The 23,503-nt window shown below is 43.5% G+C and overlaps 1 protein-coding gene across 1 annotated transcript in view; it reads right to left on the reverse strand.

Moving 5' to 3' along the window:
* Window positions 1–434: 434 nt before the first annotated feature.
* Window positions 435–23,503, reverse strand: part of HS3ST2 (heparan sulfate-glucosamine 3-sulfotransferase 2) — a 104,962-nt gene continuing 81,893 nt past the window's right edge. Inside the window, exon 2 of the mRNA XM_033217760.1 lies at window positions 435–1,832. Coding sequence (XP_033073651.1) covers window positions 1,214–1,832 — 619 coding nt within the window. The 3' untranslated portion in view covers window positions 435–1,213. The remainder of the gene's footprint in view (window positions 1,833–23,503) is intronic.

The raw sequence follows: 23,503 nt of genomic DNA on the forward strand, positions 1-23,503 counted from the left end.
TCAAGTCTCTCTCTCTCTCTTTTTTTAATAGGAAGCTGGAAATCCATATTTTTTACATACGAATGCTCCCAGTTTCTAACTGTTGACAGTTATTTCAAAATATCATCCTGGCCAAGCAAAAGGATATCTGATGCCCCATCAACCTTTGGACCTTCAGTGTGGCACTTCTGATCTAAAATTTCTAAGCAGAGAATGAACACAGACTTCTGTTTCAGATAGAGGGTGTTCCCATAGATCTCACATGATCTTTCTGTCTCAGCTTCTGCCACCAAGAACTTCTTTCCTCATCTCCACCACTTTGCCTGTGCCCCAAGTAGTCCTTGCCCTCCTCCCTGACCCCTAGACCACCCCCAGCACCAGCTGCCTTCTAGCACTGGGAGAAGTTGAATTAATGAACTGTGCTGCAGACCCAGCTTACATAGAAAAACCCAGCATTAAGGACACAAGAGAGCCGTATTTATTTCACATGGACAAGCATGATTCCATTGCATGCTGAACATGAAAGCTCGAATGAGCAGAGTACCCGTAACAGCAGAATTATGTGCTTTTGTCCACAGGGAGCAGGGAGAATCACAAAGTGGTTTTCAGAGACAGTGTTTTTCAAGCACAGTTGAGACCACAGGCTCTGAAGTCACTGGTTTATTTCATCACCAAAGGGTCTGTCTCCCAGGAGTGGCTGGAGGTGCTTTCAGCTTTGCAATCTCTCAATGAATTGCTAAGGTCTCAGGAAGGCTAAGGATGGTCTCCCATCCCACCACCCAGAGCATCTTGAAGAAATGAAGCTCAGAGGGAAGATACATGCCACTTGGATTTAACAAGGCCACTCCTGCATGGACAATGACAGAGACCGACCGCTGTGCCCATAGCAACAGAACCATCATCGCTTATAGTATCTATCATCACTGGAACATTCACTCTTCTTAAAGCAATTCCCCAAGGCCCCTTATGGGCAGAAAGGAGAATGATTCTGGAATTTACTGGACATGCCAGGAGCAGATCAACTTTGCTTGAACAGACTGATGAGAGATAGTGGCAGGGACTTTCTGTTCTCTCAGCTTTAGCTGGGCTTCCTGGTTCCAAGACGATGCAGCTCAAGGTGGGAAAGGGGGCTGGAGCTGAGATTTGTTGGAGGGAGAAGATCAGAGGGTCTGGGAGCAAATCTCATGGAAGAGATAAGCAGAAGAACCCTTGAGAGCCCTTTCCTCTCGTGGGCTTATTCCCATCTGAAGTCCTGCCCAACAGTTTCATAAAATTTGATATTGTAAGGTCTATAAAATTCCCGGAGCTGGTCTATCACTTCAGGATCAATCTGTACATGAGTTCTCCCTTTTGATTTGCCCAGGCACCGAGGCAGGAGGCTCGATTCTGTTTTTTTCAAGCAAGGGAATCCTTTGGTCTTGTTGAAATAGAAGTGCTTGTCCGTGATGAATCTCTTAATGCCCAGGAAGTCCTGGACTCGCCCCATCTCGCCGGCCGGGTCAGTGATGAGTCGCTCGCCACTGACGAAGTGAATCTGAGCTAGCGGGAAGTACTGCAGCCAGCTCTCCAGGTGCAGCACGTACATGCCGATGCGGATGGCGTTCCACGACACGTCCACCAGGCCCAGGGTGCGGTTTCGGAAGGAGAGGCCCTCAAAGGTCGGGATGTCGGGCTTCTTGGAGAGTGTCTGGGTGTAATCAGAGATGGCGCGGGTCACAGGGTTCCGCACGACCACAATCAGCTTGGTGTCTCGGGACATGTTGAAGATGCGTCGAGGAGCCTCTTGAGTGACGAAGTAGCTGGGCGTCTTCTCGAGCGTGATCTGGCTCTCCAGGGTCCTGGGCATCAGGCTCCTGTGTGGGCAGAAGGAACACATCATCAAATAGGTTTGCCTGGGGCCAGGCCTCAGGCCCAGCTACATCAGCCCTTCCACCCAGGGACCTGTTGCATCCCCCTCCTCGCCTCTGTTCCATTCAAAGCTCTCACCTGGTGAGGGACTCACTTTAAGTCTTGTTGCTTTTCTTTTCTTTTCTTTTTTTCTTTTATTTTGAGATAGGGTCTCACTCTGTTGCCCAGGCTGGAGTGCAGTGGTACAGTCACAGCTCACTGCAGCCTCCAACTCCTGGGATCAGGCTATCTTCCCATCTCAGCCTCCCAAGTAGCTGGTACTACAGGTGTGCGCCACCATGTCTGGCTAAGTTTTTCTATTTTTTTGTAGAGCAGGGTCTCACTATGTTGCCAGGCTAGTCTCGAACACCTGGGCTCAAGCAATCCTCCCACCTCAACCTCCCAAAGTGCTGGGATCACAGGCTTTTTTTCTTATTTAATGTTTAACCTGTTTGCTTCAAGACTGGAAACAATCTAAGCATCCATCATTGTGAGCTAAATAAATTGTGGAATAGCCAATTAATAGGGTTAGGTAGATCTGTATGCATTAATATGGAATGACTTCCAACATACAGTGTTAAATGAAAATAGGCAAGATACAGCTTGTACATCTTAGGAAGGATACATAAGGAACCAATAAAAGCAGTTGCTTCTAGGGAGGAAACTCAAGGTGAGTGCAGAATTAGAAGATGAGGGATAAATGAGAATTACTTTTCTTTTTTTTTTTTTTTTAAGGGACAAGGTCTCACTGTATCTCCCAAGGTGCAATGCAGAGTTACAATCATGGCTCACCGAAGCCTCGAACTCCAGGGCTCCACTGATCCTCTCACCTCAAGAAGCCGGGACTACAGGCTCATGCTACCACTCCTGGCTGATTTTTAACAATTTTTTGTAGGATGGAGTCTCACTGTGTTGCCCAGGCTGGTCTTGAATTCCTGGACTCAAGTGATTCTCCTTCCTCAGCCTCCTGAGCAGCTGAGATTACAGGTGTAAACCACCATGCCTGGCTTATTTTTTGCATTTTTTTTTTGTAGAGATAGGGTCTCACTATGTTGCCCTGGCTAGTCTCAAACTCCAAGCTTCAAGTGATCTTCCTGCCTTGGTTTCTCAAAGTGTTGGGACCATAGGCACAAGCCACTGCACCTGGATAAGAATTACTTTTTATTTTATAACCTTTAAAACTGCTTGAAAATTTTAATGCATTTATTACATATTCAAAAATTACAAAGTAAGCCACTGAATATTGTTCTGGCAAAAGATATTTCTCCAAATATATTAAGAAAATCTTTTTTTGGGGAAAAAGTCTTGTCTTGCAGGAATAGCAACTGTTTTAGATATGAGTTCTGACGTCTTCTTCTGCTGAAAAACAGTTGAAATACATCCTTTGTGTAGGCTTGAACAAGCCAAGAACTCCAGGCTGGTTGGGACCTCAGTCAGGAGCCAGGCTATGTAACCTCTCTTTCCCTTGTTTTTTAATTTCCTGGCTCTGCTTGAGACCTTAAGGGATCTGGGAAGAAGCACTGAAGTCTCTTTCCCAGGAGCATCTCATTCAGACCTTGATGGAGGGGAGCATCCGTGGTTCCCAACCGCTACTTCTTGATGAAGGTCACCGTTGACCCTTACGTGCATTTTTCTTAATTCTAGCTGCGCCTTAGAACTACCCGAGAAGTTCTTTTCCTTTCCTTCCTTTCCTTCCTTTTTCCTTCCTTTCCTTTCCTTCCTTTTCTTTCCTTCCTTCTTTCCTCTCTCTCTCTCTCTTTCTTTCTTTTTCTCTCTCTCTTTCCCTTCCTTCCTTCCCCTTCCTTCCTTCCTTCCTTCCTTCCTTCCTTCCTTTCTTTCTTTCTTTCTTTCTTTCCTTTCTTCTTTCTCTCTCTCTCTCTCTCTCTTTTTTTCTTCTCTCTTTCAAATATGTCTGGGCTCTGTCCTAGAACAACTGATTCAAAATATTCAGGGGGGAGACATATAAAGTTCCTCAGATCATTCTAATGGGAAGACAGAGTTGAGAAACCTTTCCCAAGCCTAATGTGGTAGGAGGCGGGTCTAGACTCCAGAGACAGGACTTGGATATGGGACCAAATTGAGGACTAGCTAAAACAGGGTGGGGCGGAAGCAGCTTTCCACAAGACACGCCCACCAGTGTGCCCTGTCAGCTTACCACTGCCATAGCAACGCCCGGAAGTGATCATCCCTTTCTATGGCAACAACCTGATGATCTGGAAGTTACCATCCTTTTCCTAGGGTGGTAAATTTCTGCCTAATCTGCCCCTTAATTTGCATGTAATTAAAAGTGGGTATAAATATGACTGCAGAACTGCCTCCGAGCTGCTACTCTGGATATTCTGCCTATACACTACCCTTGTAGGGTAGCCCTTCTCTGCAAGTAACAGTGCCTCTGCTTCTGCTGTACACTGCTGCTTCAATAAAAGTTGCTTGTCTAACAACACTGGCTTGCCCTTGAATTCTTTCCTGGGCAAAGCCAAGAACTCCCTGAGGCTTGCCTGCCCTGCATCACTAACACTATGATTTACCAACCCCCAGAACATTCATTCTCACATCCTTTGGAATATCAACTCCCAGTTCTTAGCTTTCTGCTTCCCGGCTCCTATCACTCTCTCCACCCAATACCCTGGCCTCACAGTTCTTTGACCTTTGCTACTCCAAGTATTTCCATTTTCTCTTTCCTTCACCAACTCTTTTTCACGGCCATACCTTGGGTCATGTCATGGAAATTTGCCTAACTCTGAAGTGGTTAATTCAGAAATTTCACTCTAAGACTATGTAGAGGTTTGAATGGTGACCCTCCAAAAGATATGTCCACCCACAACCTTTGTTCTGTTTTGGGTTTTGTGTGTGTGTGTGTGACAGAGTCTCATGCTGTCACCCAGGCTGGAGTACAGTGGTACCATCAGGGCTCACTGCAGCCTCAATCTCCCCTGGCTTAGGTGATCCTCCCACCTGACAACTCCCAGGTAGCTGGGACTACAGGCACTCGCCACCACTCTTGGCTAATTTTTGTATTTTTTGTAGAGACAAGGTTTCACCATGTTGCCTAGGCTGGTCTTGAACTCCTGGGCTCAAGAGATCTGCCTGCCTTGGCCTCCCAAAGTGCTGGGATTACGAGTGTGAGTCACCATGCCCAGCCCACCCAGAACCTTTGAATGTGACCTTATTTGGCAAAAGGGTCTTTGTAGATGTAATTAAGGACTTGCAGATGAGATCATCCTGGATTAGAGTGGGCCATAAGCCCAGTGACGAGTGCCCTTGTAAGAGAAGGGAGGAAGAGTCACACATTAAATATGGTGACCTGAAGACGAAGGCAGAGTGTGAAGTCAGATATCTACAAGCCATAAACACCTAGGATTGCCACGAGCAGCCACCGGAAGCTAGGAGAGAGGGACAGGGCAGATTCTTCTCAGAGCAATCAGAAGGAACCAACCCTGCGAACAATTTGGTCTCAGACTTCTATCCTCTAAAACTGTGAAATAATGCATTTCTGTTGTTTTAAGCCACCCAGTTTGCAGTAATTTGTTATGGCAACCACAGGAAACTACAGATTAAAACCTCGTCCCTTTTTACCTTTTCCAGTCTCAAACTTCTTATACCCATTTTCAAATTCATCTGGGATTCTCTTGATTTCACTTTATTCCATACCTTCCCTGGACCCAACGAACAATCATTTCAATAGCATCATCTTCATCCTCACCCATTTTCCCATTCTAATTGCTCTCCCCAGTCTCTAATAATGCATCCTTCCAGCCTTTTCTCCTTTCCAGGTCTGTCCCTGGGTTGCCAAATAGCAGTGGAGAAAATTGCTGGCATTTACAAGTAGATCCTTACTATGTTCATGGATTCTAGCTTCCATTGAATCTTCAATACTGCTCAGTGATCTTATATTTGTCTTATCAGGCCCTTTCCATCATTTTTCATAGTAAATGTTTCCAATTCTCATCATACACTCCCAGCCTGAATCCTGTCATCCATCCTTAACATGCAGCTAGTCTCCCATGACACTAGAAAGGCATAAGCTTTCGACCTAACACCTCAACTCCTTCAATCTGCCTCTCCTCCAGCTTAAAGCTGATCCTTATGTGCAACCATCCTGAGTCCCTCCTGCTGGTCTCAGAGAACAAGGTACACAAGGGCTCACCCATCCACCTGTGCTTAGATCCCTTCCCCTTCTGCCTTTCCTGCAAACACACCCATTAGTGCCTTGAACCTTCTAATTCATTGCTAGGCTGATATAACTGATCTCTTGCTTCCAGGCCCAAAGTCTATGTGGACCCTTTCTGGTTGATTGAAATAGTACTTATTCGTATTAAGTAGGACAATTAAAAAAAAGTATTTATTAGTATTGAGTAGAACAATTAAAAACAATTTTTTAAAACTTGAGTAGAACTAATTTTAATAAAGTAGTATTGAGTAGATAGTTTGCATTATGTGCAAACAATCACAAGGGCACTTGAATAGAATTCTTTGGCTGGATTTTCTTAGAAATCAGGACATATTATATTGTGACTATGGCATATATGGTAATTAGGTGTTGGCCTGTATGACAGGAATAGATGAAATTACATAAGGGTAGCAGTGCATTTAAACTGTGTTTAAAGACTTCCCAAACTCTACAGGGGCCATTGAAATAAAGGTCTTTCCCAGCACAAGGAAATTGACTTGACTTGCCACTAAACAGATTCCTTTGCAATATCCTTCAATACGCTAAAGAATATCCAAGAAAGGAATTGAGGACAGATTTTCTAAGCTTAGTTGACTATAGAGCTGTGAAGCACCAATTAACATCTCTTTTTGTTACCAGTTTGGAAAATGCTGACCAAATCCAGTGATCTCCAAAGTACCACATTATTTCCCCATCTGTGCACTAAAGTGAAGCTCCATCCTTCTAATTTCTCTTTTTCTTTAATTTCTTTTTTTTTTTTGAAATGGAGGTTTGCTCTTGTTGCCCAGGTTGGAGTGCAATGGCACAATCTCAGCTCACTGCAACCTCTGCCTCTCGCGTTCAAGCAATTCTCCTGTCTCAGCCTCCCAAGTAGCTGTGATTACAGGCATGTTACACCACACCCAGCTACTTTTTTGCATTTAGTAGAGACAGAGTTTCACCATGTTGGTCAGGCTGGTCTTGAACTCCCGACCTCAGGTGATCCACACACCTTGGCCTCTCAAAGTGCTAGGATTACAGGCATGAGCCACCGCACTCAGCCTACCCTTCTAATTTCTAATTGGTGTTGTCAGTTGCAAAACCAAATGGCAAATACTAAAGAAGATACAAAAGTCAGGCTGCAAACACGCTGTAGTCATGCCACAAGTCAGAGGGCTCCTGGGTACTTCAAATTTTCTCTATCCCATCAAAAAACACCCTTGAATATTTATTTCTCCTTGTGTCATTGGAATAGAGTGTTGAAGTTCTGTGTGATGATAATGTGCAAAGGTACTGCGTATACCTTCCCATGCCCTGTGCACATTGGAGGAAGGCGTGATTAGACTTTGCCTTGGGGCTCATCTTTCTCCTTTATGTCACTATTTAAATTTTGCTTACTTGTTTCCAGCTGCTAGCAAACAGCTGAACTTTTCTCTCACCCTGCAACCCTTTTAAGTTTTTGCCTCCTTTGTTTTCTATGTAGCTCTGCAAAAGTTACTGAAAGAATAATCTAATGCTCATTGTTTGGACTTTCCTCCCATCTGTTATTTTAACTTGCTTAGGAACTATTTTCCCTACATCTGGTAACAGGCCCAGATTTTTCCTTGAGGACTACCACTCCAGCTTTGGACAAAATCTTGGTGGGCCAAGGGTGGGGGTACATGTCCAAAGTTAGGCTACTGGGAACCAATTGTGTTACAAAGACTAAAAAGGTGTCATAAAGATTGAAATTCCAATCAGATATAAAGCCCTAGAAGAGATTCCTCATTAGTTTCTGTTGCCAAATCCCTGCAGCTATCTAGGTTCTTGCCCTTTCCGAGACCTGGCTCTTCCCCTTTCTTCTGGATTCTGTGAATTACTACACATCCTTCCAGTAAGTTTCTACTATTTTAAATTAGAGTTTGTTTTTGTTGCTTGCAATCCAAGAATTTTAACCTGTCTTTTACAGTCTGGCCTCTTGTGATGGTTTGAATATTTGTCCCCTCCAAAACTCATGTTGAAATTTAATCCTCAACATGGTACTATTGGGAGGTGGGGACTTTAAGTGGTGATTGGGTCATGAGGGCTCTGCCTTCACAAATGGATTCATCTATTCATGGATTAATGAATTAAAGGATTAATGTGTTAATGAATTAGTGGTTTATCATGGGAGTGGAACTGGTGTCTTTATAAGAAAAGGATGAGAGATCTGAGCTAGCAAGGAGCACACTCAATCCCCTTGTCATTTAATGCCCTGTGCTGCCTCAGGACTCTACAGAGAGCCCCTACCAGCAAGAAGGTCCTCACCAGATGGAACCCCTTGACCTTGAACTTCTCAACCTCGATAACTGTAAGAAATAAATTCATTTTCTTTATAAATCATCCAGTTTCAGGTAATCTGTTATGAGCAACAGAAAATGGACTAAGACACTTATTTTCTGTTGAAGCTATACTCACCACTTGATTATAAATTCCATGAGGGCAGGTCAGGGTGTATCTTAATTGCAGCTGTATCTCCAGAGTCTACCACAATCCATGGCACAAGTAAGGTCTTTATCAATATCTTTGAAATTTAAATGGAGTCAGCAACCTATCTAATCCATGTATGCATTGAAGCCCTCATCCCCTTTAGAAATTCCTAACTCTTCCCAAACCATTCTGGAACTTCTCAATGGCCTGCATTCCACTTCTCTCATGCTGGTTTGTGTTTGTTTGTTTGTTTGTTTGTTTGTTTGTTTGACACAGGGTCTTGCTCTGTCTCCCAGGCTGCAGTACAGTGGCACAATCTCAGCTCACTGCAGCCTTGACTTCCCAGGCTCAAGCAATCCTCCCACCTCAGCTCCCCAGGTAGCTAAGACCACAGGTGCCTGACTATTTTTTTTTTGTATTTTCAGTAGAGACAAAGTTTCGCCATGTTGCCCAGGCTGGTCTCGAACTCTTGGGCTCAAGCAACCCATCCACCTCAGCCTCCCAAAGTGCTGGGATTACAGGCGGGAGCCACTGCACCCAGGCCCACTTCTGTCATTCTATGTGATCCTCCTGGAGGACCTCATTTCTTCCCCAGCCTTTAACCATCACCTAAGAGATGCTGACACACAAATCTGTAACTGCAGCTCCAACTTAAAGCTTTCCTATGTTCTTAACTGGAATGCCTGTCTATGGACTGGATACCTCAATTCAACAATTAACATTTTCCTCCCCAGATTTGTTTATCTCTTTTGCCTGCTTTGCAAATATCATTATGAAAGGAGGAAAACTTCAGAATCATTCTTTTCTCTTCCTCAAATCAAATGCTTTTCATTCTTGTAAATTTACCTCCCCAACCTTCTGAAGTCTCCAGCCTCCTCCCTTAGTCCACGAACACAGCCGCAGGCCCTTGTCAGCTCTTCCTCAGACCACAGATTTCTCTCTGCCCTCCATGTTCCTATTCTTTTTTCCCTTTTCAACTCATTTCATGTCCACCAGGGAATCCAATCATGGATTCTAAGCTTTCTGGAGCAAATGCAATTAAGTCAGGCATCAGTGATTCTTTTGAATAAGGTCCGTATTCCTTGGCTTGGCATTTGAGGCCCTTGTCTACCTTTCTAGAATTACTCTCTTGCTCCTTCCTTGGTAGCCTGATGTTCATGCCATGCTGAACATAAAATCCTCTCCCCAGACAGGAACCTGCCATTTCATGTGTGTTTTGCACTTGCCAAGTGTTTTATTTTTATTTTTTAAGACTCTGGTCCATCTTACTTGTCTCTCTTGCCCTGGTGAATGCCTACTCACATTTCCAAGTCCAAACCAAAAGTCACACACACCCTCTGTAAACCCTTCTTTGTAACCTCATGGCACTTTGTATAACCGCCTACTAGCACCATCATCCCCTTGTGTGGGAATTGTTAGTTATGCATCCATTTATGCCAACAGATCCTCAGCAACTTGCACGTCTCTTGTTCATTTTTACCTCCCTCACATCACACCTAGCATACCATAGGTGCTCAATAAATGGATCAAAGATCCAGTGTCAGAGGTGGGGCCCATTGAGAAGTGACCCTTGAGTCCTCAGAAGTTGTCAGTGCTGTTTTATAAAGCTCAGCCCTTCTTTAGCATTCTGGCCTCAGGCAGCTAGTTCTGCAGGGAACTTTTCTGTTGTTTTTAAGATTTCATTGTGCCCACAGGGGCTCTGGCTCACGACTGAGGGGGAGTCCAACCTCTACTTCACCAAACTTTCCAAATGTAGGAAGGTAGAATGAGATTTAAACGAACGTCTCATGCCATTTCTGTTTTGCCACATGTACACTGTCCCTAGCCCAAGGCTCTACCCTGTGGCTGGTGGGAAGGGGGTGGTGAAGTTAAGCTGCATGCCAGGACCACTTGAGGGGGTTTTGGAGCAATAAATGTCTGGGTCCCACAACAGACTAATTCAATCAAAAACTCTGGGCCGGGCGCGGTGGCTCAAGCCTGTAATCCCAGCACTTTGGGAGGCCGAGACGGGTGGATCACGAGGTCAGGAGATCGAGACCATCCTGGCTAACACGGTGAAACCCCGTCTCTACTAAAAAAATACAAAAAATTAGCCGGGCGATGTGGCGGGCGCCTGTAGTCCCAGCTACTGGGGAGGCTGAGGTGAGAGAATGGCATAAACCGGGAGGCGGAGCTTGCAGTGAGCTGAGATCCGGCCACTGCACTCCAGCCTGGGCGACAGAGCGAGACTCCGTCTCAAAAAAAAAAAAAAAAAAAAAAAACTCTGGGCATGAGGACCAGGTACCTGCAATTTTATTTATTTATTTATTTATTTATTTATTGAGACAGAGTCTCACTCTGTCGCCAGGCTGGGGTATAGTGGCGCAATCTTGGCTCACTGCCACCACCACCTCCCAGCTTCAAGCGATCTTCCTGTTACAGCTTCCTGAGAAGCCGGGATTACAGGCATGCACCACCACGCCGAGCTAATTTTTTGTATTTTTAGTAGAGATGGGTTTCACCATGTTGGCCAGGATGGTCTCGATCTCTTCACCTCGTGATCCACCCGCCTCAGCCTCCCAAAGTGCTGGGATTGCAGGCATAAGCCACCGCGCCCGGCTGGTACCTGCAATTTTAAAGCTCTGCAGATGATTCCAGTGGGCCACCAGTGCTAAGAACCACTGTGGCAGACTGCACCTTCCTTTAGCCACGTGTCCCTTAATACAGTTGCTCATAAGAATTAACTGGGTACATCTTGGAGAAAAAATTCCCAGGTCCCTCTTCGGTACATTCCAATTTCAGTGGGTTTGGGGTGCAGTTCAAGAATATGCATTTTAAACAAGCTCCCCCCGTGATTCTTATGATCAGAGAAGCTTGGAGCATACAACCTCAACAAACGGTATTCTCATAAGTAACATGGGCACACTCATTACTACCGAATATATTTGATGTTGATTCGCGTGTTTACTGTCCCTGGCCACACCCATCCCATCCCCCAGCAGATGGTAAATTTTGAGAGTGAAAATTGCTGTCTATATTATTTACTGCTGTATTCTCTATGCCTGGACAAAGGCTGGCACTTAGTAAGGGTTCAGAAAATACTTGCAGAAGGGAAAAAATAATAAAGACAAGGCTTTAATCTTGGAACAATGAGGCAGAATAATACTGTTTGTACTGATGAAGATGTGTCCCTCTTTCTATGCTATAAAAGTCTGTACTCTTTCACCCTAAGGGAAACATCACAGACTTCCTATAGCCCCTTCCAAAAGAAAAAAGAGAAAAAAACCCACCCAAGTACTCTCTTGTCATCCTGAGGCTTTCTGGAAATTATATTTTTGACCCACACTGGGTTACCCAGTGGAACACAAGACAGCTCCCTTGGAACCCACTATCCACCTAAGCAACATCCCTTGCTCACACGTGCAACCTGCCTGATGTCGGGCCATCATCGGAAACTTACAGAGCTGGAACACCGCTGATTATTACTGATAGGATTCTCTGGAAGATTTCATTTTCTGCTAAATTTGTACACTCTTTATATGTGTTCTGGAAGACCCGGCTGCCTGGAGGACTGTGGTGATTTATTAGCTTCTAACTGGGCAACCAAGCTCCTTGAAAATCATTGCAGTCTCCGGAGAGATAATTAAGAGCGGAAGAGGAGGGAAAAGGCCTTATTGCAGGAAACTGGTTCTTCAGACCAAACCTGCTAAAGCCCCACACACTGAGCCATGTGGCAGGCGCAGCACCTGTGGCTGTTTATCCTCGTCTAGTTGAGCGTAGTCATGAGCTCCCTCTCACACTGTGGGACCATTTCCTTCCAAGTCCACAGCCCCAAATCCTTACACTTACGTGACCCTGGAGCAGGTCACTAAGTCTCAGCTCAAACTCCAGCGACCATTCTTATTGCTCACAAGATAGAGACTTCACCAGGATTTCTGTGGCTCTTCCTGATCCTGCCCATGGCCTCTCCTGGGCTCTGGCTAGACTAGATTATTTGAAGCCAGTCTGTACTCCTTCAAAAACTGTATCTTTCATGCTAAGGGAACTTTGACATGTTGTACCCTTTGCATGAAGCCCTCCTTAACCCGCCTGGCAAAACTTCATTTCTCAGCTCATCGTCACCTCCACCATAAAGCCTTCCCTGACTATGCCCTGATTATTTCTCCCTTCCCAGAGGAGTTAGGTGTTGTTTTACTCTTGTGATTCCATGATACCCACTACAGATATAACCCATTTTTGATACATCATCTGAGTCTATCATCCCTCTAGAGTTCATTGTCCCTGAAAGCAGGGATCATGACTGTGGCATCTCTATATCGACAGTGTCTAGTCCTCTGCTGGTGTGCAATCATGGATTCATTCATGAGGCAAGTGTTTACTGAGCACCTACTATATGCTGGGGATACAGAGATAAGTGAAGTGCAGTCTCTTTCCTCAAAGAGTTAACAGCTTTGTGTATCAACTGGGACAGGAGGTGGCAGGGTCCCCTTTTCCTAGTGTGAGGGGCTGCACCTAAACTTGGCTTCCTATAAGAAGTGGTAGCTTTCTTCCTCTGGCAGGAGAGGTTATCCTTGAACCCAGTTTCTCATACGTCCTCAGGTACTCAGGTGCTGGGCAGCTGGCTGTCCCAGATAACTCCTGTAAATAGCTGGTATCTAAATCCACTCAGCCAGTTGTTTGATTATTCCCCAACTGACAAGGCTGCTCTAATCCCTATACTACAAGAGGGAAGTTGATAAAGCTGGAGGGGCAGAGTCCCTTCATCCTTGGGGCATATACCACATTGGGTCCAGGCCCCGGCAGTTCCCTCAATGAGATGGTGAGAAGAAAGGGTAATGCTGTCCTTCTCCCTCTTCTGTTGTGACCCACGGCTTGCAAATGTCCCCAGTAAAGCCTATTCCTTTATCCATCCCTTGTGTATTGTGGAATTTATCCCTAGTCCTGCTGTGTGACAAGTGGAGACTACAAAGGGATCCTTCTTACATGGCATGTCCACATAGAGGACCACTGAGCAAAGAGATTGCACCTCGCTTATCTTTGTATCCCTGGTGTATAGTAGGTGCCCAGTAAACACTTGCCTCAAGAATGAATACACTAGTGCATGCCAAGCACAGGATGAAGCATTGCCAATACAGAGATGTGACAGTCATGATCCCCACTTTCAGCTACTGGCTACTTTAATGGCTGGGTATGAGTATAGGATTTGGAATCAAAGAGACTTGAGTCTTGTCACTTGCTAACCATAAAAAATGGGTACGCAGCAGTCATCAGACATACACGTGGTCATCGGTGCCTTGGACATAAGACAATAGCTGACACTTATTGCACAGTGACTGTGGGCCACATGCTGTTCTAAACTCTAAATCATCTCACTTGATCTTCACAATAATCCTACAAAGTAGGAACTCACGCTATTCCAGTTTTTGTGCTAAGGAAACTAGGACACAGAGAACTAAAGTAAATCAGCAAAGCAACACAGCCAGTTTGCAGAATCTAGATTCAAGTGTGACTCTCACACAAGAAGAAAACGTGAGAATATAAAAATGAATCTTGGCATGAGGACAGCCTTTCTAGGCATGAGACAAAAATCATGAAGGAAAACATGGAAAAGTTAGACTCTCAAAAAAATGTAAGTCCCTGGAATAGAAAAATACCATAAATAAAAAGAAAATGACTAATTGGAAAAATATCTGCAGCACCTACACTATAAACACAGAGATGATTTCATATCTATTTTTCATATATTTTTATGTTTTATACATTTTTACAGACACATTGCAAATCAATAAGTAAAGGAGAACCAGCCAGTAGAAGAAAGGATCATAGGCATGAGAAAAGAGTTAATAAAGAGCTATGAATAGAAAATAAACATATGAAAAGATAAATCTCTAAAATTAAGGAAACACAAACTAAAATCATGATGAGATAATATTAGTCACCTGTAAGGCTGGAAAAAATTGTTTTTTAAAATTGTAACAATTATGACAGCAAGAATGTGAAGAACTAACACTCTCCTAATTTTGGTAGGCATATACACTGATGCAGTCTTTAGGAAGACAATTATACATTATCTATCAAAATGTAAAATGCACATACCCTTTAACCCAGCAATTCCACTCCTGGAAATGTATTAAATGTATTTGCACAAGTGCGTAAAGACTCATGTGCCAGCAGTTCATTGCAAAATAACCAGTTAATATCATAATGGCAGGATCAAGTTCACACATAACAATATTAACCTTAAATGTCAATGGACTAAATGCTCCAATTAAAAGACACAGACTGGCAAACTGGATAAAGAGTCAAGACCCATCAGTCTGCTGTATTCAGGAGACCCATCTCACATGCAGAGACATACATAGGCTCAAAATAAAGGGATGGAAGAAGATCTACCAAGCAAATGGAGAACAAAAAAAAGCAGGGGTTGCAATCCCAGTCTCGGATAAAATAGACTTTAAACCATCAAAGATCAAAAGAGACAAAGAAGGCCATTACAAAATGGTAAAGGGATCAATTCAACAGGAAGAGCTGACTATCCTAAATATATATGCATCCCATACAGGAGCACCCAAATTCATAAAGCAAGTCCTTAGAGACTTACAAAGAGACTTAGACTCCCATACAATAATAATGGGAGACTTCAACACTCCACTGTCAACATTAGACAGATCAACGAGACAGAAAGTTAACAAGGATATCCAGGAATTGAACTCATCCCTGCACCAAGTGGACCTAATAGACATCTATAGAACTCTCCACCCCAAATCAACAGAATATACATTCTTCTCAGCACCACATCGCACTTATTCCAAAATTGACCACATAATTGGAAGTAAAGCACTCCTCAGCAAATGTACAAGAACAGAAATTATAACAAACTGTCTCTCAGACCACAGTGCAATCAAACTAGAACTCAGGACTAAGAAACTCAATCAAAACCGCTCAACTACATGGAAACTGAACAACCTGCTCCTGAATGACTACTGGGTACATAACAAAATGAAGGCAGAAATAAAGATGTTCTTTGAAACCAATGAGAACAAAGATACAACATACCAGAATCTCTGGGACACATTTAAAGCAGTGTATAGAGGGAAATTTATAGCACTAAATGCCCACAAGAGAAAGCTGGAAAGATCTAGAATTGACACTCTAACATCACAATTAAAAGAACTGGAGAAGCAAGAGCAAACACATTCAAAAGTTAGCAGAAGGCAAGAAATAACTAAGATCAGAGCAGAACTGAAGGAGATAGAGACACAAAAAAACCCTCCAAAAAATCAATGAATCCAGGAGTTGGTTTTTTGAAAAAATCAACAAAATTGACAGGCCGCTAGCAAGACTAATAAAGAGGAAAAGAGAGAAGAATCAAATAGATGCAATAAAAAATGATAAAGGGGATATCACCACCAACCCCACAGAAATACAAACTACCATCAGAGAATACTATAAACACCTCTACGCAAATCAACTAGAAAATCTAGAAGAAATGGATAATTTCCTGGACACTTACACTCTTCCAGGACTAAACCAGGAAGAAGTTGAATCCCTGAATAGACCAATAGCAGGCTCTGAAATTGAGGCAATAATTAATAGCCTACCAACCAAAAAACGTCCAGGTCCAGATAGATTCACAGCTGAATTCTACCAGAGGTACAAGGAGGAGCTGGTACCATTCCTTCTGAAACTATTCCAATCAATAGAAAAAGAGGGAATCCTCCCTAACTCATTTTATGAGGCCAGCATCACCCTGATACCAAAGCCTGGCAGAGACACAACAAAAAAAGAGAATTTTAGACCAATATCCCTGATGAACATCGATGCAAAAATCCTCAATAAAATACTGGCAAACCGGATTCAGCAGCACATCAAAAAGCTTATCCACCATGATCAAGTGGGCTTCATCCCTGGGATGCAAGGCTGGTTCAACATTCGCAAATCAATAAACGTAATCCCGCATATAAACAGAACCAAAGACAAGAACCACATGATTATCTCAATAGATGCAGAAAAGGCTTTTGACAAAATTCAACAGCCCTTCATGCTAAAAACGCTCAATAATTCGGTATTGATGGAACGTACCTCAAAATAATAAGAGCTATTTATGACAAACCCACAGCCAATATCATACTGAATGGGCAAAAACTGGAAAAATTCCCTTTGAAAACTGGCAAAAGACAGGGATGCCCTCTCTCACCACTCCTGTTCAACATAGTGTTGGAAGTTCTGGCTAGGGCAATCAGGCAAGAGAAAGAAATCAAGGGTATCCAGTTAGGAAAAGAAGAAGTCAAATTGTCCCTGTTTGTAGATGACATGATTGTATATTTAGAAAACCCCATTGTCTCAGCCCAAAATATCCTTAAGCTGATAAGAAACTTCAGCAAAGTCTCAGGATAAAAATTAATGTGCAAAAATCACAAGCATTCTTATACACCAGTAACAAACAGAGAGCCAAATCATGAATGAACTTCCATTCACAATTGCTTCAAAGAGAATAAAATACCTAGGAATCCAACTTACAAGGGATGTAAAGGACCTCTTCAAGGAGAACTACAAACCACTGCTCAGTGAAATCAAAGAGGACACAAACAAATGGAAGAACATACCATGCTCATGGATAGGAAGAATCAATATCGTGAAAATGGCCATACTGCCCAAGGTGATTTATAGATTCAATGCCATCCCCATCAAGCTACCAATGAGTTTCTTCACAGAATTGGAAAAAACTGCTTTAAAGTTCATATGGAACCAAAAAAGAGCCCGCATTTCCAAAACAATCCTGAGTCAAAAGAACAAAGCTGGAGGCATCACGCTACCTGACTTCAAACTATACTACAAGGCTACAGTAACCAAAACAGCATGGTACTGGTACCAAAACAGAGATATAGACCAATGGAACAGAACAGAGGCCTCAGAAATAATACCACACATCTACAGCCATCTGATCTTTGACAAACCTGAGAGAAACAAGAAATGGGGAAAGGATTCCCTATTTAATAAATGGTGCTGGGAAAATTGGCTAGCCATAAGTAGAAAGCTGAAACTGGATCCTTTCCTTACTCCTTATATGAAAATTAATTCAAGATGTATTAGAGACTTAAATGTTAGATCTAATACCATGAAAACCCTAGAAGAAAACCTAGGTAGTACCATTCAAGACATAGGCATGGGCAAGGACTTCATGTCTAAAACACCAAAAACAATGGCAACAAAAGCAAAAATTGACAAATGGGATCTAATTAAACTAAAGAGCTTCTGCACAGCAAAAGAAACTATCATCAGAGTGAACAGGCAACCTACAGAATGGGAGAAAATTTTTGCAATCTACTCATCTGACAAAGGGCTAATATCCAGAATCTACAAAGAACTCAAACAAATTTACAAGAAAAAAACAAACAACCCCATCAAAAAGTGGGCAAAGGATATGAACAGACATTTCTCAAAAGAAGACATTCATACAACCAACAGACACATGAAAAAATGCTCATCATCACTGGCCATCAGAGAAATGCAAATTAAAACCACAATGAGATACCATCTCACACCAGTTAGAATGGCAATCATTAAAAAGTCAGGAAACAACAGGTGCTGGAGAGGATGTGGAGAAATAGGAACACTTTTACACTGTTGGTGGGATTGTAAACTAGTTCAACCATTATGGAAAACAGTATGGCGATTCCTCAAGGATCTAGAACTAGATGTACCATATGACCCAGCCATCCCACTACTGGGTATATACCCAAAGGATTATAAATCATGCTGCTATAAAGACACATGCACACGTATGTTTATTGCGGCACTATTCACAATAGCAAAGACTTGGAATCAACCCAAATGTCCATCTATGACAGACTGGATTAAGAAAATGTGGCACATATACACCATGGAATACTATGCAGCCATAAAAAAGGATGAGTTTGCGTCCTTTGTAGGGACATGGATGCAGCTGGAAACCATCATTCTTAGCAAACTATCACAAGAACAGTAAACCAAACACCGCATGTTCTCACTCATAGGTGGGAACTGAACAATGACATCACTTGGACTCGGGAAGGGGAACATCACACATCGGGGCCTATCATGGGGAGGGGGGAGGGGGGAGGGATTGCATTGGGAGTTATACCTGATATAAATGACGAATTGATGGGTGCTGACGAGTTGATGGGTGCAGCACACCAACATGGCACAAGTATACATATGTAACAAACCTGCACGTTATGCACATGTACCCTAGAACTTAAAGTATAATAAAAACAAAAAACAAAAAAGAAAAAACCAGACACAACATGTCTATCAGAACAACAGTGAGGCCATATGACAGATTATGATTTGGCTATCAAGAAATGAGGTGGATCTACAAATACTGATACCAAAAGGAGTCAACATAATATTAAGTGAAAAAAAGCAGGTTGCAGAACAGTAAGTTTAATATGTCCCTATTTACGTACAAAATAAACACATGCGTGCTAGTGCCTATATGCATAGACCTCTTCTAAAAGGATACACAATACATTTAACAGTTATTATCTTTGGAAAATAACCTTGGGGAATATGGCCTGGGCTGTAGTGTAGAATGGGACTTTATTTTCACCTTTAGCTTTTTGCATTTGGATTTATTTTTCTCTTTGCCATGCACATGTATTTTTTGTCATTTAAAAAAAAAACTAGCTAATGAAAAGCTATTTTTAAAAGTCTCCATTGATATTATTTAGGATGAAGAAAGCCTCTACTGTGGAGTGAGGGGGAGGAAACATGTCTGGAGTGGCTGAGGTGTGGGCGGGAAGGAAGGATATGGAAGGTGAAAATGTATAGCTCCTTTCTCAAGAAGCTTGCTTGGAAAGGAGGAACGGTGATTGTGGGTGTTGAAGGAATGTTTTTGCTGCTGCGTATACAGCACTGATAAGTTTCCAGGCAACTGGACTTCAATTTCTTCAGCCCCATCTGCAGCTGACCGTGGGACACTATCTGGAGGTAACTCCCAGGATATCTCTTCTTCTGTGGTCTGGGCTTAACTTCTCTCCCTGCCCTCCCTTCTCTCTGGAAGTAGACCCCATAAGCCTGTGCCTCTCACACTTTAATGTGCATTTGAATTTGCGTGTTGGGTTCTTCTTGAAATGCAGATTCTGATTCAGTAGGTCTAGGGAGGGGGTGCTAAGAGTATGCACTTCTAGCAGGCTCCACGGTGAGGCTGATTTTCTGCTCCCTGGGCCATCCGTTGAATTGCAAGGTCTTAAGGCAGCCCCAGCAATACTGGTACAAAGGACATAGCCAATGAATATTTATTGCCTTAATCGGAATCGGCTAATTGATGTTGGGTGAAAAATTGCAGATGACTTGAATTCAGAAAGCCTGGATTGGAGTCCCAGCTTTTCCTTTTCCTGGCCATGTGACTTTCATGTTAGTTTCTTCACCTGCAATGTGTGGATCATGGTAATGCCGACTTCACCTGGTTGTTGTGAGGTCTAAGCTGCGAGAGTCCCATATAAAGTGTAATGCACCGTGACCATCTATCAGTGAGTTCCTCTTTCTCTACTTGATTTCCCCCTTTAGTTCAAGTCTTTTTCATTTTCAAAAAGCTAGCCATTTATCCCTTCACCTGCTCCTGCGACAGCCCTGTATATCTCCTTTTCTTCCCAGCCAGAGTTCTTGAAATAAAGCTCCATGGCTTCACTTCCTCACCTCACATTCATCCTCTTGCTCCATCTCCTCCCACCCCATCACCCTCTGAAGCAGTACTCTCCGAACACAACCCTAAATGCTAACTCCACCTCGAATCTTGGTCTTGTTTCACTTTTCTGTGGCCTCTGAAGCACTTGCCTACTCCCTGCTTGTTGAAACTTGTTTTTCTTCCTTTGGGAACACATTCTTTCTTCCCCCCCACCCCTGCCTCCCACTGACCATTCTTTCTCCATACACACTTCAGTTATTTCTCCTCAACTTACCACTTCTGATGTCTCAATTAATGGCCCCACCATTCACCAGTTGTCCCAGCAACACCCATGTCTAATCTATAACCAAATTCAATTGGTGATCTCTCCTCACTCACTCCCTTCCGATGTCTGTCCCAGCCAGCTCAGGACATACCACAGCTCTCTTCACTCATGATCAGAGCTGTGGGGAGGAACTCAGTGCCTATCTCTAGCTAGGCTCTACTTTGTAGCTTCCAGCCTGAGGCAGCTTGCTCTCGTGAGATGTTCCCCAGTGACATTAGCATCCAGGAAACAAAATGGCACATGGGGACAGTGATGGTGCCAAGTGGAGGCCAAAGGGATCTTGATCCCCCTCTAGTCTCCGTCAGTCAATCAGAGTGAATGCATGCCCTGAAACAGCATGCATGGCAACTCCCAGACAAGCTTTCTATCCTTCCTCTGATGGGGCCACTCCTACCCCTTCCCCCATATAGAAATTTTGAAGCCACCACCTCCAGAGAGAATGATGGATCATCCCTGAGTACCTGCAGGAGACCCTCAAAAAGGGCCAGGAACCTGTACAAGAAGCTTCCTGAGGCAACACTGGGAGCCAGGAGCACCTGACTGCCCTCTCTTTATACTCAGTAGGGCAGAGCACTGCTGGAGAACACCTGAAATCACAGGTTGGTTCCACTCCAGACACCTGATTGCCAACACAAAGGGGGCTGATATGGTTTGGCTGTGTCCCCACCCAAATATCGTATTGTAGCTCCCGTAATTCCTGTGTCCTGGGAAGGACCCGCTGGGAGGTAATTAAATCACGAGGGTGGGTCTTTCCCATGCTGTTCTCATGGTAGTGAATAAGTCTCATGAGATCTGATGGTTTTATAAAGGGGAATTCTCCTGCACATGCTCTCTCTCTTGCCTGTTGCCATGTAAGACGTGCTTGTGTTCTTGCTTCACCTTTCACCATGATTGTGAGGCCTCCTCAGCCATGCTGAACTGTGAGTCTATTAAACCTCTTTCCTTTACAGACTACCCAGTCTTGGGTATGTCTTTATTAGTAGCATGAGAACAGACTAATTCAGGGGCCTTTAGTACACAGCACAATTCCGCCATGTGTCTCTGGACAACTGGCTCTCTCACTCTACATGACTATTTCAGACCGTTTCCATTCTCTGCAAATGACCAAACTCTGCCCTTTCCTGCCACTGTCAGTAGGTGACCTTGCATCCCATTCCACAGACAATATAGAAACCATTAGAATGTAATGCCCTCAATATCCTGCTACTAAGCACATAACGTTTTCTATTCTGCCCAGCACTAGGCTGAGGATGGAGCAGGTCAACCCAGCCGTTTCCTGATGCCAGCTTCCTGCTCTGAAACCTCCCCCACCACCCAGTTTCCTGCCTGAATTGTCCACGTAGTCCCCACCCTCCACCATCTGCACCCTCATCCTTTCCCACCAGATCTGAAAGCTTCCCAGGCAAACTCCCCAGCCAACAACTGCATGAGTCACTGAGTTTATTTTGTTTGTTAACACCAAGCTTTACAACCTCACACTTCAGAGTCCCCCGGGGGTATTAATGGTTTTGCAGGGATGAGTTCCGCAAGCCAGCCCCACTTCTTGCAGCATAGCAGCGCCCCCTAGTGGGTAGTGGGAGATGATCCAATTGCAGTGGTTGGAGCCAACACCTGTTGCCTCCCTGGAAGAAATTAACCAATGATAGGAATGCTTTCCATTCTGACTCCCGAATATTGTCTTTGTATCAGGATACATTAAGCTCCATGATTGCAATGGGTGAGCAGGAGCTGGCTTTCTCATCATGGAGGGAGCAAGGGCCATGCACTGGGAAGTCAGCTGCCTACATATAATTAATGTCTCAGATGTGCCTAAAACCACATGTGTAGTTGTTGGGTCACTAATACTCCTGCGGGTTCAAGGCCTGCCTAAACTATACACATGTGAGTTCTTTTCTAGGCTTTTGTGTAGAATGGTCCAGCTGTGCACGTCAGTTCTGGAAGGCATTTGCAAAACCCAGCAACATGAACTAGCAGACACTCTTGAATCCCCCAGTCATTTCCTTTCTGTCTCTAGGGCTGTGCTGTTCTTTTTGCCTGGATCACTTTACCCTGGCTCTTCCTGTGGCTCAATCCTTCTCATGCTCAGGTCTCAGTTAGAATGTCACCACTTTCAAATGTCACTCTCTGAAGTGGCTTATTTCCTCATCACTCTAAGCACAATCTGTAATTACCTTGCCTCTCTGTTTATCTGTTGCCTTCCCCCCTCCCCAGGTTAGACTGTGGACCCCATCGGGAAGGTACTGTGCCACTCTCTTAAGTGGCTTATTTGGCTTATTTCCTCATCACTCTAAGCACAATCTGTAATTATCTTGCATATCTGTTTATTGCCTCCCCCCTAGTTAGTCTGTGAACCCCATCAGGAAGGCACAGTGTCTTGCTTGCTGGCTGTGGTATCTTCAGTCCTTGTCACTGTGCCATGCCATCATAGGCAGGCAAAAGAGAATGAATCATACCTACCAAATATTTTGCTTGTTAAATGAATAAGATGGGAAGGAATCAAAGCCTAAATCAAGAAGATATGAGCTCCTGGAGGAAATGCAGCAGCCTGAGATCTTTAGAAAGAATTTCCCAAAGTGTGTTTACTTATCATCTGTGGCGCACAAGTGATTCATGGATGAAATTTACATTTTTTACAGTTACATGTTTATTTTAATATATTTTAGAAAATTGGAACCAGGACATCACTTTTACTTAACTGACTTCATTGTTTAGGATGAAGCTTAAATACATAGTGAAGGTAGAAAATGTAAATTTATCTAAACACAAATATTAAGTAAATAATAGTCTATGTCCTTGAATATGGTAAAAAGTTGATCCTTCAGTGACTAAAGTTTGGGAACCTGTAGCTCAAAACAATGTTGGTGCAGCCAAAGGGAATATAAACCAGAGTAATATGAACTCAGCAAATATTTACTGAGCACCCACTCTTTGCCAGCCATCTTAATAAAAAAAATTACAACATGTGTTAAAGGAAAAGAAAGAGAACAAGCGTAATGAGGAAATTAATTGATCAGAGAAACCCTGGGGGACATTTGAGCAGAAGGACAAGAGGTGAGCACAGGCTTAA

This window comes from Trachypithecus francoisi, unplaced genomic scaffold (assembly GCF_009764315.1).
Source record: "Trachypithecus francoisi isolate TF-2019V2 unplaced genomic scaffold, Tfra_2.0 Lachesis_group10, whole genome shotgun sequence".
Taxonomy (NCBI): domain Eukaryota; kingdom Metazoa; phylum Chordata; class Mammalia; order Primates; family Cercopithecidae; genus Trachypithecus; species Trachypithecus francoisi.